Source organism: Papaver somniferum, chromosome 8 (assembly GCF_003573695.1).
Source record: "Papaver somniferum cultivar HN1 chromosome 8, ASM357369v1, whole genome shotgun sequence".
Classification (NCBI taxonomy): domain Eukaryota; kingdom Viridiplantae; phylum Streptophyta; class Magnoliopsida; order Ranunculales; family Papaveraceae; genus Papaver; species Papaver somniferum.
In genome coordinates, this window is record NC_039365.1 from 167,558,843 (window position 1) to 167,574,573 (window position 15,731).

The following is a 15,731-nucleotide window of genomic DNA, read 5'->3' on the forward strand; positions in this document are numbered from 1 at the left end:
TGTTCTTGGTAGAACTATTCACAAAGGCCTGACTTATGTATTGGTATGACGTTTATTAGTGAAACCGATCTTAAGTAATCACCTGAGATGGTATGATCGGGTTTGTGTTTTGTCTGACCAAATTTGGGAAAGGGGAACCGATGCTAGTAAGAGGTGCAGTACATCACAAAGGGGAACCGATCCTTGTATGGAGTGCAGCAAGGTTTATAGCAGAAAGGGAAACCGATCCTATGAACATGTGCAACACGTTTTTAGGCAAAAGGGAACCGATCCTGTGGACATGTGCAACACATATAAGTTAGATACCATATATATGTGGGGAACCGATCCTAATACCTAGTCAACCGAATTTTGGAAAGCTAGTGTGACTATGCACAGTACTCACATGGAGGTAGAACCGAAACTTGTTTTGGTAGAACCGTTAAACCCATGATTGTGATTGAATGTTTGTTTGTTTGATCAATCACATAGTTCTTGAAAGTCAGATGAACCAATTCTAAACTTGTTTGGAAATGTGGCAAATCGGTTTCAAGGTTGTAAGTGTGAAAGAGAACTTACAAAGTAAGGATGTCGACATACTTTAAACACGTGCTGTGAATGTTTATTTCTTTAATTGTTCAAAGTTATTCCTTAATAACTAAAGGAAGAAAATCCCAGGATCGAAACATAAGTAAGTTAAGAATCTTTTAATTAAGATTATTAATTTCATTTTGTAGGGAAATACAAGAATTAGTAATGTGCATTTACTAATTAGATTTTCCAAGAGATTTCGATCATTATTTTTGGACAAAGCATTTCCAAGAATTATGGAATCCTAATTTGTGCTTTAATGAATATCTTGAGAATATTTTCGGTTTTGGAAATTCCTTGGTTTCCAAACTTCCTTGTCTATGAATACTTGAAGTTTTCCTTTCTAGCAAACTAATCATTCGTAACAACAGACTTCCTCTTTGTTGTTGTTACTGGTATAGCCGCCTATTAGGAGAGGAGAGTAACCTAATTATGCGAAATCTCTTACGACCACTCAGTTTAAAGTCTTCTTTGGGATTGAGAAGCTCTAGCATGTACCGTTGGTGGGAAACTAGATAATTGCGGTTTATCTTTTGTTTTCGATTGATTTGATTGACTAACGGTGGTTGAAATCTGATTGCACCTAGTTTTTTTATGCTTGAGAATCTTGTATTCTGATATAAGATTCACTCAAACTAGTTCAGAGTTTCGACAGGGATCTTTAGACTGTTGTTAGTTCTAAAGACGATCTTGTGATAATCCATTGTTAACAAACTCCGTTCTGTGGGTGATTGATCACAAGAGATTCAAGTGATTGTGTGCAAGTTTTTATTGAAGATCTAAGAAGATTTGAATACGAAGAAGATATTGAAGATTTTTGATTTGTGAGTTCATAATCTTTTGTGTGCATAATACTTGTTTCGGTTAAAGAGGATCCAATTAATAATCGGTTTATTCTTGTGGTAGATTGGATTGATTAATTGAGTAGATCAGCATCAACACAATTCTTTGGATTAAGAGTATTGTTGGCTTAATATTAAATGATTACTTCGGTAATTGAATATAAGATAGATCTAAGGACCTGACGAAGGAGTTTATGTTAAGATAAACAGAAGAGCCTTTGTCCAACTCATATCACTTGGTTGAATAGAGTTGATACCAAATAGATTTGTTGTTCTTTTACTGTTTGGAATACGAACCAAAGGAATTGATCCAAGTACGTGACTTATTTATAAGTTGGAGGCATGGGAATACAGACGGAACTAGGTGAACTATAGGTTTAGTTGCTTGGTCTCAACTATACGAAGTTGGTGTAATTTTGTGTAGCGGCTTAATCCTGAGAGTACTCAATTCTGGACAAGGTCCCAGGGTTTTTCTACATTTTCGGTTTCCTCGTTAAAAAAATCTTCCTGTGTCATTTACTTTATATTTCCGCATTATAATTGTTTTATTATAATTATAGTAAATTACACAAACATTAATTCCTATTTACTTGATAAGTGAATCCTATTGTGTTTGGTTAAGTCCGAACCTTTTTATCAAGTAACATACTTCGTTGTTGTATTGTCTCGATCTCGTATCCATAGACGATCACACGAAGTGTGAAACGATTAGTTGTATTGTCTTGACTCAGTCCATAAACAATCACTTTTGGAGAAAGGACTTATAGGTAGGAAAAGTTTTAGCTCGAGGTATATTTGGGTACCCACGCCTTTTCAAACACCATACTGTATTAAGACGCTACAGACACTAGCCTACTACCAATTAAATTCGGACTGGACTGTAGTTGAACCCTAATCAATCTCACACTGATTCAAGGTACAATTGCGCTCCTTATGTCTCTGATCCCAGCAAGATACTACGCACTTGATTCCCTTAGTTGATCTCACCCACAACTAAGAGTTGCTACGACCCAAAGTTGAAGACTTGATAAATAAATTTGTCTCACACAGAAAAGTATATAGGATTGAATAAATCTATCTCCCATATAAATACCCAAGAGTTTTTGTTCTGTCTTTTGATAAATCAAGGTGAACAGGAACCAATTGATAAACCGGACTTATATTCCCGAAGAACATCTTAGTATTATTAATCACCTCACAATAAACTTAATCGACCAGAGAAACAAGTTATTGTGGAATCAAAAACGATGGGACGAAGGTGTTTGTGATTACTTTTTTTTATCTTGCCTATCGGAGATATAAATCTCAAGCCAATTTTACAATTGCACTCAATCACGATAGAAACAATAATATCAAATCATGCAACTATAAATAGAATAGTTGGGTCTGGTTTCACAATCCCTATGAAGTCTTCAAGTCGTTAACCTACAGGGTCTAGAGAAGAAACCTAAGGCTAAAGGAGAACCAACTCTAGTTATGCAACTAGTAGCACACAAGAGGTGTGGAGATTAAGTTTCCCAGTTGCTAGAGTTCTCCTTTATATAGTTTTCAAATCAGGGTTTGCAATCCAAGTTACCTTGGTAACAAAGCATTCAATATTCATAGTTAGATGAAAAACCTTATTCAACCAAGCTAATATATTTCAACTGTTAGATCGAACTTAGCTCACAAATGAAATGTACCCTCATTTAGATTTATGTAACCGTACCCAAACGTGTACACCATGTTGGTTCACAAATAGTTAACTGGGGTTAGCCATATGATTACTCTCATATCAACCTTATTCATCTTAACCATAACTAGTTCAAATGACTCAAATGAAACTAGTTAAGAGTTGTTCAATTGCTATATTCTCATGGATTTATACAAGAACACAATTGAAGCAAGATCGGTTTGATTCACTCGAATCGATACATGAAAATTATAGCCACGGTTTGAAAAGATTGCATTCCTTATTGATAAATGTTTTAGGTTCATGTACAACCGATTTTAGAAAGTAACCTACTTAAGTATGCCTACGGGTATGCGTACTTAAGTTACCGGATTTGAGTTTGTTTTATTTTTTAAACTCAGAAGAAATTCACGGACGTGAACTTTCCGCCAGTATGCGTACGGGTATGCGTACTTTAGGTAACCGGATGAGTTTGGTTTTGGTTTTCAAACTCAACAGAAATTCACGGACGTGAACTTCCGCCAGTATGTGTACGGGTACGCATACTTACCCAGTCTCCTACAACCTTTTTGTATACACACAAGTATGCATACTTTAGGCTCCCGGTTTTGGACTTATACACTAATGTGCGAACACACTATGCTCATATCCAAAGATGGTTACAAGATTCTACACTCTTTATTTCAATCATTGAAACATTCTTCTATAATGACAATAGTTTTTCACACACTATTAACATCAAATAAATTTTCAAGATATTGAAATAATCCTTATCGAAACATTCCAAGTCTTACACCAAATGATTGTATCACACAAACCATGTAAGATGTTACTCGGAAATTTTCTCATGATATAAGATGAACTTGGTCGAAGAGAAAGCTTACCAACACATATTTCGAGAAATATGTAAGAGAGATATACTCAGATTGAAATCTCAAATGTGTATAGAGAAAACTATATCGTAACACGACTTATGTCTCAATATAGGAGATAGAGTAGAAATATACTTTCCAAGTGATAGATGAGTTTAAGTCTCCACGTACCTTTTGTCGATGAAGTTCCACAAGCTCTCCTTAGTAGTTCTTCGTCTTCAAGTGATAAGCGCCGTGAAGTCTAAGCTCAACTACACAAACTATGTCCTAGTCCGAGACATATATAAATAGGCTAGAAATCAAGACTTATAGTTTTGATTACTAACATTGACAAACATGCTTGAGATAGCAACACATGCGAGTTCGACGGAGAAGTGCTTTAACAAGTTGCTGGGTGCGAAATTCTTCCATTTGAGAAATTTTTAGAGATTAATAGAGAAATATAAAAAATTCATAGTAAAAATTATGGTGTAAATTTTAAGTTTACAAATTACATGTTTATAGGCAGCAAAGAACTAGTCGTTGGCGCTAGAGTTCCGTCGAGCGATATTAACTTTATATCCAGTGATGTATCCTATATCACTGTCGCTATTTTCGACAATATCATTCGCTAGGAATGCTATCGCCTCAGCTATTTTTCAATAGTGGCGCGACTGATTTGCCTTACCACCTGGTATGACAAATAGAATTTTTTGACACGGTGCATAGGATTAGGCCTAACGCCTAAAAGCTAAGATAAAAAAATTATTAAGTTAAAATTAAACGCTGGTGATTGGTCCATCTATCCTTTACTTTCAAATGATTTATTCTCGCCTTTTTACTCTCAGCCGATTAAATCCTTTACATTTTTGTATTTTCTCTCCATTTTGATGCACCACATCATTGCCACATATAGATGTAAAGTTTTGGTGGAAAACATAAGTAGAGGCTAGAAATTTGGTGTTGATTGATTCTTCTGTTGTAACCCAGTCCTGAGGATGGTCAAAGACGCGGACAAATTTATCAAGTTGTGTAGAACACCCAATCACGAGGGTGTCAGATCATCGTGTTGGAAACTTTTTACCAGCATCATACAGACATGATTACATGTAACTCATTTGAGGATGACAGGTCGACAAATTATGCCTTTGAGATTCAATGAAGACCTAACACCATAATCGAATTCAAGAATTGTAACTCCTTGACCCTACCAAGAACGCACTGTTTAAGGTTTCTGATGATGCAATTAGAAGAGAAGAAAACAATAATCTTTTTGTAATTTCCAGTGAAACAAATACCACCATTTATAAGGGGTTTGCATCTGAGATGTTTGTTCATCACCACAGATAATTTCAAGAGGCATCAAATGGTGGCTATTGGTGAAGACGTCTCTTTTCATATTTTAATTATGTTTTAAAATTAAATAAATATATATATATATATACATATATATATCTACAAGAAGTTGTCACGTACTTTGTTAAGAGGCGCTACCTCTTAGACCCCCCGCGACCTGACCTATTAAGTTGACTACAGTCTTGAGGAGGCTGGCGCCTCCCGTAATCCTCTTGTCGTAACATAAAACATAATGCATACATTTTGAAGATATCCAACACATCATCTCATATTTAGTTATCGAAGAAAAGTAGAACCGGTGTATTTAAACTACTGGGCATGTAACCCCCATCCAACCATGCTTAATTTTCTATTATCTTAAAAACTAATGAAACTGTATCTTGAGTTAAAAAGCTCACATAAATCGCATCAGTTTTCATGTTAATTTCATTCTCTATTTTTTGCAGTTATAAAATTCATTTACATTCAACATGTAATTTTCATGATGTGACTTGTAGAAAAACACTTTTCATTTAAGAAAATAAGTAAGTTCTTTTCATTTCGCTTTTATGTGATTATGTTTAGTAAAATCTGAAGTAAATTTATATCAAAGTAATTTAAGTGGGTTACCTTCAGGTATATGAGATACGGGAGGAAAATATAAAGGAAAAATAACTAGTATAAAAATCAGTTAGAGTAATGTTATTTTACTTTTTATACTTATTATTGTTAACCTCTACATTATTAGTGAAAACTATAAAGTAAAAACGACAAGACCGAGTTAAAAGGCCTAGAAATATGTTACTCAGGCAACAACTCTTTCATGCCTTGGTCATATTGTTATTTTTTTTAATTTGATTTTTGTTCTTCAAGTAATTGAAATAAAATTGGTTTTTCTTTGAAATAATTCTCGTTAACCTCTACATTATTGAGTTGAAACTATAAAGGAACAAAGACAAGACTGAGTTAAAAGGCCTAGAAAGATGTTACTCAGGCAACAACTCTTTCATGGCTTGGTCATTTTTTTTTATATTTCATTGGATTTTTGTTTTTCAACTAATTGAAATAAAATTATATTTTCTTAAATTGATATTAAAAATAATATGAAGAAGAGAAAATTGCAGTTGGCTTGCTACTAGGACCCTCTACATTATTGAGTGGTTTTCCAAAACTCCCGTAATTAATACACGTAGATTTGCTGTTTATAAGGAAAGAATATGTTCTTGTCTGAAAACTCGAAAATTTCCTATTAAATGTCATCCATAAATCCTTCACAACCAATCTCACCAAAATTCTGTTTCAAAACGAAGAAAAAGAGGGTGCTCATATCCAAAGTTTAGGTGCCTTTATCAAATATTCTGGGTGCCTTTAACAATTTTTCGAGCCGATTTTTCCACAAATGTTTATATCACATAAAATACCATAGAGTATAAAAATGTGCACTAACAATATATGGAATTGAGATAAATCAGACAGAAAAATGGGTCTATCAATAATACAATACTTGACTTGTTTCCATTTCTTATAAATCTACGTGCAAGCTGAACCTATGGAGCGAAATGTACAAAGATTGTGAGTGATATAAGGTGAACCTATTGTCGCGTACATACACTTGGAAAAATGTTGGACCACTAATCATCACCAACCACCTAAATGGTACTTATATATGTTTTGGATCCTGCTGCAGATTCAAATACACCAGATCATACCTGTAATTACCTTTTCAAAATTTTCCGTTGGTTTTCATTATTCATGAAATTGTATTTCTAGTTTGAAAGTTTATATGATCAATATCATTCTAATTTCACTCTCATTGTAGTGGTTAAATTCATTTACATTTAACATGACATTTCCGTGGTATAATTTGTAATAGAACACTTTTACTCAAGGAAATAAATAGGTTCTTTTCACTTTGTATCATTTGGGGATTTTATGGTGGAGTATTGAAAATAAGCAAAGTCAAAGTAATTCAAGCAGATTTACATTCTAGCATATGAAATATTGGAGAAAACTACATAGGAAATAGAGTTGAGATAAAATTAGTTGGGGAAGTGTTATTTTACCTTTAATTGAGATTGTTGTTATTTTCTCTTCAGTGTGTTACTGCTAAAGGAGAGAGGGGATCATCACTATGTAACTTGAGTTTTATTTAATGCGACTTACTTTTCTGATAAAAATAAAATAAAACCAATTCACACATATTTTCACACTAATTTATTTTTAAATACTTAGCTTGTTCTTCCAACTTCAAATACCTTTGATCACATATTTAATTCCATATTCTTTTAATTTTTTAACATGTTCTTAAATATTCGTTTCGAAATTTCCGTACATGTGAACAGATTGTTTAGAAAAAAATCACAAAAAACATCTTCGATACACTCTTTTATGTTTCTGCAAAGTATAATTTCTTTCATTTTCCTTTTTTAAGCATGAAATTTATTAAATTACTAAGGGATTATTGCACAAGGGTATGAGATATCCGAACTTACAATGAGATTGGTAGGCCACGAATCTACAACAACATGATATCGAATCAGAATGTAAATAGTAGCCTCCGGATCGAAGTTGTTTTGGGGGAGATATTGGAGTCGAAGGTCGAAAGGTCTTCGGTCAATGCATTCCAAAATAAAAGATGTATTTTTGATGGAACTTACTGGGAGGTAATCAAACGAAAATTTGAATGACTTTTAAAGAGTTTCCAGATCTATTGTTAATCAATAGAGATTTTTAAAAAGTCTTCTAATCTCCCTTGTTAACGGGTATATATTTTTTTCAAGTCTTTTCAATTCTTCAAACTCCATGTTATTAGATTAAGAATTCTTAAGAGTCACTCAAACACCCTTGTTATTATATTTAGATTTCGAGGTCATTGATTTTTTTTTTTTAAAGATTTTGAGAGTTTTTAAAGAAAATAGGCATGGCAAATATCTCTTCAAGATATGTGATATTTTTGGAGACCTGAAATTTGGGGCTATTGGGCAAACCTAGTTTTGGAATATATTTGTTTATGAACATAAAACCAAATAGGAATGCATGTAGAGATCTTGAAGCTCGGTGATAAAAGATCATTTTCAAATTCAGAAACCGCTACTATATGAAACAATGGTCTAACAGCTAGACTTTAGCTGTTTATCCCTACTAACAACAGTGTGATACATGCACTCAAAAATATTGCATATATATACGTTAATGAACTGTGTGGTATAATGGAAAGTTCTTCGTGGCGCGAGGAGTGGGCTAGAAAGAATAAAAATTTAGATATAGGACAACAATGAGATTTATTTTCACAATGGATACATATTTTACTAGGTATCCATGGTACTATGGTTAACACTGTAACATGCATAATCAAAAAAGTAGATGTTTTGAATTTTTTGATTAACAAAAATCACAGAAGTTCTCTAAAATACAACTAGGTTTGTATCTATAAGTCACAAAAATAGTCTAAAATACTCTCATAAAAATCACTAGAATTATCTAGATTTCTAGAGAATCTCCGGGAGTCGTTCAATTAAAAAATCTATGAAAGTCTATAGGATTCTCATTTGACTACGTACCTCTCTGTTAGTTGATGGTAGAAGGGTTTGATGCAATTGATTGAAGTTGCTAAAAATAGGCTAAAATGAAAAAGTGATAACTGCACTTTTGCATAAACAAAAAAAAAAGACAATTTTAATATTTTAAGATATTAATTATTAATAAATATATTTTAGTAAAACTTAAATTAAAAGGATAAAGCCTTCATATATTACACCTGATTTATTTTATTTTTTTTAATTTTCGTTTAATTTCTAAAATGTGAATCCCAAGAATAGGGAAAACACTAAATCCCAATCCGCATTCTCATAAATTCAGTTCCAAATTTTATCTGGGAATGCACTTAATGTGCTTAACTTCCACCCTTATGTATCTACAATGAATCACTCATTAGAAGAAACCTATTTAGAGGCATACAAAACCATTTTCTTATCTAGGGTGGGTATACGAAGGGTGTCTTAATAATGGGTAGATTACTAAGTCACCCTTAATTAATTTAAACTACTTAAATATCCTTCACCTAAATTTAAAACATAAACCTAAACTAACCAAAATCCCAAATCATTTTCATTCCCTACCTAATTTAATCATTAATCAAACCGTTTTGATTTTACTTTTCGTCAGGAATTAATTGTTGATTCATAAATCTTTGATATTGATTAAAACCACAAGTATAATGATTCATGTTAAGCGTTGCGCAAAGACAATTAGCTTTAGATCCGCATATTGGAACCCAGATCTTTGTTCTTCGTTTTTTTTATGTCTCAAAAGAACAATTCGGCTGATAATTAATCATGAAATGATAGCCAAACCTCACTTTGTTAAATAAAAAACACACTTCGTTCGGCTATTCAATTTTTTATTCGCATCAGCTGAACGTAAATTCATCAGTTACATAGTGAAGTTCGGCTGATAACTTATAACCGAACCTATGTTTTTTGAAAATATACCTAGGTTCATCTGACAAGTTATTAGCCGAACCATTCATATGGTCAGTAGATCTAGGTTGTAAAAATTTAACCTAACAAATAGAGATCAAATATCGTTTACAAGTATACTTGTAAATCTGATTTTAATCACACAATCTGGTCACTTGTAATCACTAAAATCTCAAAAACCTAATTTTTTTCTCTCGCTTCTTCTTTTCCTATCAAAAACCCCCAACTCTCTCACATAAATCAAATTTCTCCACTAATTTATCACTAGTAATTTAATTTAAATTAATCTTAACATTCTTAATTAATCAGATCTAATCATAATTATTAACATTAATCACGTAAGGGTAGCTAAGACATTATAAAAAATGAGTAGATAAGGGGTGATGAGTTTTTTACCTAGTGACCCTATTTTGGCACCATTTGGTAATGCCTCAAAATAGATTTCCATTAGTGGTGAACAAAAAATCCGGAACGCGGTTTTCACCCATATCCATCCGCAAAATTACGGGTGAAACCAAATTCGCACTTTTAACGATTTGGTTGCGTTGGACTTTGAAATCCGCGGATTCATCCGCACCATAGGGAAGTAAGGAAAATTAATAGAAGTATTAAAGATAATATTGGAAGTATCAATTTTATACGTAAACTTCTTATCTTTCTAAAACCTAATTCTTCTCAACTTTCTCAAACTTCTTATCCCGGGTCTAGAATCATGTACCGTCGACACACAAGACATTGCAGTTTGCAACAACTGCACCATTTCCTCTTCAATATTATGATGCCTCATCAACTCAACATCAAAATACTTCAGCTGTCCATTCTTCTATTACAACTGACTGTACCCATCTTGGCAAATCAATACCTTCTTCGCCTAATGAAGCTTGGTTTGTACTTTCCCTATCAATAATTCAAGTAGTCAAGTAGCAATACACCGAAACTATACACATCCGAATTAAATGTCACTTTTCTTGTTTCCACTACTTCTGGTGCACGGAGGGGCGGAGTCAGAAACTCTATTAAGGGGAAGGAAAATATTTTTAAGGGGTGCAAGATAACAAAAATAGGTTTAGGATCCCAAAAACACACAAAATTTAGGTTTGAGATCCGGTTTAGCAGGGTGTGCAACTGCACACCCTTGCTATTAACTGCCTCCGCCTCTGGGTGCACAGTATCCTGCTATCCGGTTTGGTGGTGTTGCAGTGCCGAACGATGGGTTTAAATCGTAATCGGAAATAGTTTTTTTTTTGATTAAATCCGCTGTTAATCTGCATCTGGTCGTATTACCCGTTGATCCGCAGATGTCAAATCCGCGGGTGATTGGGCGGGACATGATTGAATTTTCGAAATCCGCAATTTTGACGAACTGGACGTGGGTGATCCCTAATCCGCATCTGCTTGTTGTTCACCCCTAGTCTCCATTAAAAACTTAACTTTTAGAAAACCCATAATTTTAATTCCTCTGTGCTTGCGGAAGCCAATTTTGAATCTTTGACTTTATTTTTAGATACTTTCTTGTCTCGGCCCTTCTGTCCTGTCCGACAACCAGAGTTGTTTCAAGGCTCCACGCCAATTTCTACATTTGGTGCTTGCATCTCTAGTAGGGGTGAGCATGGGCCGATATGGACCGGTTTTCGCCTCATCCGGATCCAATTCATCCCACCACGAATTTCAAATTTAGCATATCTAATCCAGATCCAACGGATTTTGCATCCAATGGATGCACGGATAGACGGATTGGATGCGGATAATCCAATGGATTTCTTTTAGTTAAAATTTATTGTAAAGAAAATAAAGCTAACACAAATGACTTCTTATAAAACCTACATAACAATATATGTACACAATTATAAAAATGCCATGTACAACATCCCAAGCAAACATCTTAAAAATTCATAAATGATCCATAGTATTTTCTAGAACTACATAATTGCCCTTAATTTAACGGATATGGATGTCCAACGGATTTTCATGGTTGCATCCGTGCCCGATCCGCTATCCGTTGGATTTCAAAAATTCCATCTGCATCCAACCCATTAACGAACGGTCCGAGCACCCACCCGCAAAAGAATGGTTGGTCCCGGTTAAATCCGCGGATTATGGGTCAAATGCTCACCCCTAAAGATTTTCTAGTGTGGCCTGAATCCAGAGCACTCTTATTCGGGGTTGGCCCTCTATGAGTGAATGTCCAATTGAGCCCAATTTAAAGTTCTAACGCGCACCATTTCAACAGTAACGAGCAATAAGCAGAAATGTCAAATCTTGTAAACATTTTGAAACCTGTTTTGAGGCATACATCTGTCTAAGTTCGGCTGAAAAGTTATCAGCCGAACCTAGACAAAAACATAGGTTATCAGCCGAACTTTGAGTATGTCTCAAAAAATTTGAGTATGTCTCAAAATATGTTTCAACATTTTCATACCAAATAATCTCTAACGTTCAAGTTTGCTTGTTGTCTGTTTAAGAACAGGAATTCTTTTCAAGCATATCTATGATTCTTTACAGTTCTTCAAGTTAAGTTCCACAACACTTCTAACATGAAAAAGAGATCTAGACTACCACATGATTGGCGAGAGATGAATCACTATTTCTTCAAGGTAACATGTTCACTTTAGGGTGCACCCTTCTCCCAAAAGATCACCTCTGCAAAAAGGAGTTTCTACTTCTATGCAATGGCCAGACAACTGATTCGCGATCTGCTTAATGCCCAGTTATGTCTCCCGACACAAATCATGTTTATTGATTCTTCTCTGTGGCAACCCAGTCCTGGGGGTGACCACAGACACAGACATAACTACCTGTAAATTTGTTACATGTGGCGCAGTATGTTATCAGGGGGTACAACATAGTTGTAGGTGTCAGACATGGCTGTTAGCCGAGATAGGACAGTGGAAGTGCAGAAAAGTGGATTGACCAGGCTAAAAACTAATATAAAGGCATGAAAAAAAATTACTAAAAGTAAATCCCTCTCCATCTTATGAAGCAGGGTTCTTTTTCATCAATAAAAAAGGCAAACACAATAGAGAACTGAAACTGTCTCTCAGAAGTAAGAAAATAATCTATCCATGTATATCTAAATTCTAGGACCAGTCAAAATTTGGCTGCATAATCTCAGACCAATTAGGTTCTATCCAGCTGCGCCTTAAGTTCTCACTCGAGTTACAATAATCTTTACTGTAATGTTCACTCCCAAGAGAAGATATTTACCGGTATCGAGAGAATAATATAGAATTCCTTCGTTCTGCAACCTAGGAAAGTAGATTTTGTTCTCCATTTTCACTAGTCGGAGCAATTGCCGCGATACAAGATGTACTGCTAATAAACAGCATATGCCGTCCCAAATGTTCAACTTCAATCCAAACCATTTCATCCAAATCCAATTTAAATAGCCGAACCCGTTTTCCGTAATGCCCTAGAAGAACAGATAAAAGTTGTCCTTCGAACTCCACCAAGTAACTCGTATATATCAAATCAAGGTTAGGCCGAGGTATCATTGACAAAACTTCCCATTCTGTGCCATTCTCTAATGTAAATACTCCTAAAGTGCCATTCATATCCAAGCAATAGAAACCTCCATTGTAGAAAATTGGACTGCTAAGAGCCGGCTCGAATTTCATTCCATTGGCAATAACACTATCAACGATAGAATATGTCCACATTTCGTCTCCTCGTGTAATATAACTAACATAAACTGTATCCATTGTGTTACTACTAATGGCAAAAACAGTGCAATCTGAAGATGTCGGCAAGGACGAGAAACAGATACCTTGGAACAAATAACCAGTATCAACATCTGGTAAGTCTGGAAGTTTGATGGTGTTTTTCGTGAAGGGATTGTAGAAAAACACACCAATGAGACCTTTTGACATCAGTAACCAACTGCCTTTCGAATAGCGAATTGTTGAACCTTGTAACAGTTCAGGGATGCTCATGAGGTAATTCTCATTATTATGCATTGGGTTTATGAAACTGTAGACCGCTTCATTATCCTTGGAGAAAACCATCCACGGGGACAGACTGGTGGCATCTAAACACTTAGTAGAACAGGATCTACTGCAATTCACCAATGGAATTATTGATCGGTAGTTTCTACAAACTGCACGAAGATGTATGTAATCTAACGGAGTTAGATAATCAGATATCAACTGCACCATGTGATCATTCTGTAAAACCCAATGTCTTGCATCTTGATAATCCAATTTCTTATCATCGTTCTTTAAATCTATTCTGTTTTCCGCTGCCCTCAAGACATGACTTCCATCATCCTTGTTACATAGCATATCTTCTGGTATTCTTCTTCTAGCACCGACCCTACAAATCGAAGAAAGCAAGAGTTACAGATCTCCAATATGCATCATGTAGCAAAATCCATATGTTCTCCATACAAATGAGAATATAATATAAATACAAATGAACATCGTGAATTTAGAGTTCTTTAACTTACCTGAGTGTTGTAGGAATCATGAGCCAGTTGGGCGAGAACCATGGATTCGGTAGATCTGGACATGGCAGTGAAAGCATAATACTTTTATCTTCCAAGTCATACTTGTAGAAGCTCATCTCATCAGGTTGCGTAAAATACACATAGCCCCGTGTAAAACCCAATTCCTTGGCCGAGCAAGACAGTCTAGTAGTTTGGTTCAGAAAAAAGACATGATCATCCAAACTCTTCACTGCCACCCAAGCCATTGAATCAAAATCCAACTTTGATATCACCATATTGGTAACACAATATTCATAAACACCTCTACTAATAAAAACTTTATCAATCTTGAAAATTCCATCCCAAGACTCCACATAATATGTTATATGTTGAGAACCACAGATTGCCCCTATTGCTGCACGTCTGAAATCGAAACTAACAGCGAATTTATTCACACAGAGAATTCTAGGCTGAGACCCAGGTTTTATATCTATCTCTAAATGATCATCCCCATTGCACATTATATATAATTTACCTTTAAAGTAACACACTGACAGAAGCTCGTATATGCCGCCGATCATATACTTTCTCCATTCTTTGTCACCTGGATTACAATACACAAGTATATCCTTCCCAACTTTTTCTCCACCAAAGAGCATAAAAACCATGGAATTTCCATTCCCAGCATCATCATCAGTCTTAGGAGGTGAAGACAATACACAATCATTAAAAGAATATCCATCTAATGTATACTAATAGAGAAAAGAAGGTAAATTGATAGTCTCCATTGACAATGGATTCCACAAAAAACAATCCCCATAATTCCATGGTGTGTAATCAAATTCATCATCATCACAAAGTATAATTGACCAACCTTGATGAGAATTCTTCTGCCAAGAAGATTTCCCTTTCAATTCTGGTATGAATTTTCTACAACTTGTGTCGTTTGGTTCAGAAATATTGTAAAAAGCTTGAAATTTCTCACCTTTTCCATATAGGATTACTAGCCAAGGTGCTGGATTTGGTGATGGGGGAGATTTACGTTTACTTCTATGATTTGATGATGCTAACTCTGGTTTCTCCATGGATGTTGACGATAAAGAGAAACCCTAGCTCCTGACAGAAGTATCGGCGGCTAATCTTAACAAGGCAACAGATTTTCGGTCATTATGGGCAGAAATAAAATACATCAGTTTTAGGCCTAGTTTGGTATTGCTGCGGCAAAAAGCATTTTTCTACCGTGTGTTATAGTGTTTTGAGAAAAAAATAGTTAGATGTTTGGTAAAATATTAATCAAAGTTAAAGCTGATTAAAAAAGCAGTCACAGTGTGTTTGGTAAAATATCGTATTCAACCATTGTTGTTGTAGCAAATGACAAAAACAGACATATATCTGAAAGTAGTTTTGTTGTTATAAATCCGACGTGTTTAATTTATGGATGCCCACCATTAATGTGGGACCCACCCTTAATGTGGGACCCACCCTAAATGTATGTGTCATGTACTGGCTAATGTAAATCGTGACTAATCACTTATTTGTTTTCTTGTAAATACCCACTGATGG

General features: G+C 34.8%; 1 protein-coding gene across 1 annotated transcript; it reads right to left on the reverse strand.

Moving 5' to 3' along the window:
• Positions 1 to 12,698: 12,698 nt before the first annotated feature.
• On the reverse strand, positions 12,699 to 15,340 carry LOC113303886. Its single transcript, XM_026552964.1, has 3 exons — positions 15,154 to 15,340; positions 14,190 to 14,866; positions 12,699 to 14,056 (listed from the first exon to the last, which is right to left on the reverse strand). The coding sequence occupies exons 1-3, from the start codon at positions 15,160 to 15,162 to the stop codon at positions 12,994 to 12,996; spliced, it is 1,749 nt and encodes a 582-aa protein (XP_026408749.1). The 5' UTR covers positions 15,163 to 15,340; the 3' UTR covers positions 12,699 to 12,993.
• Between the last annotated feature and the right edge of the window lie 391 nt (positions 15,341 to 15,731).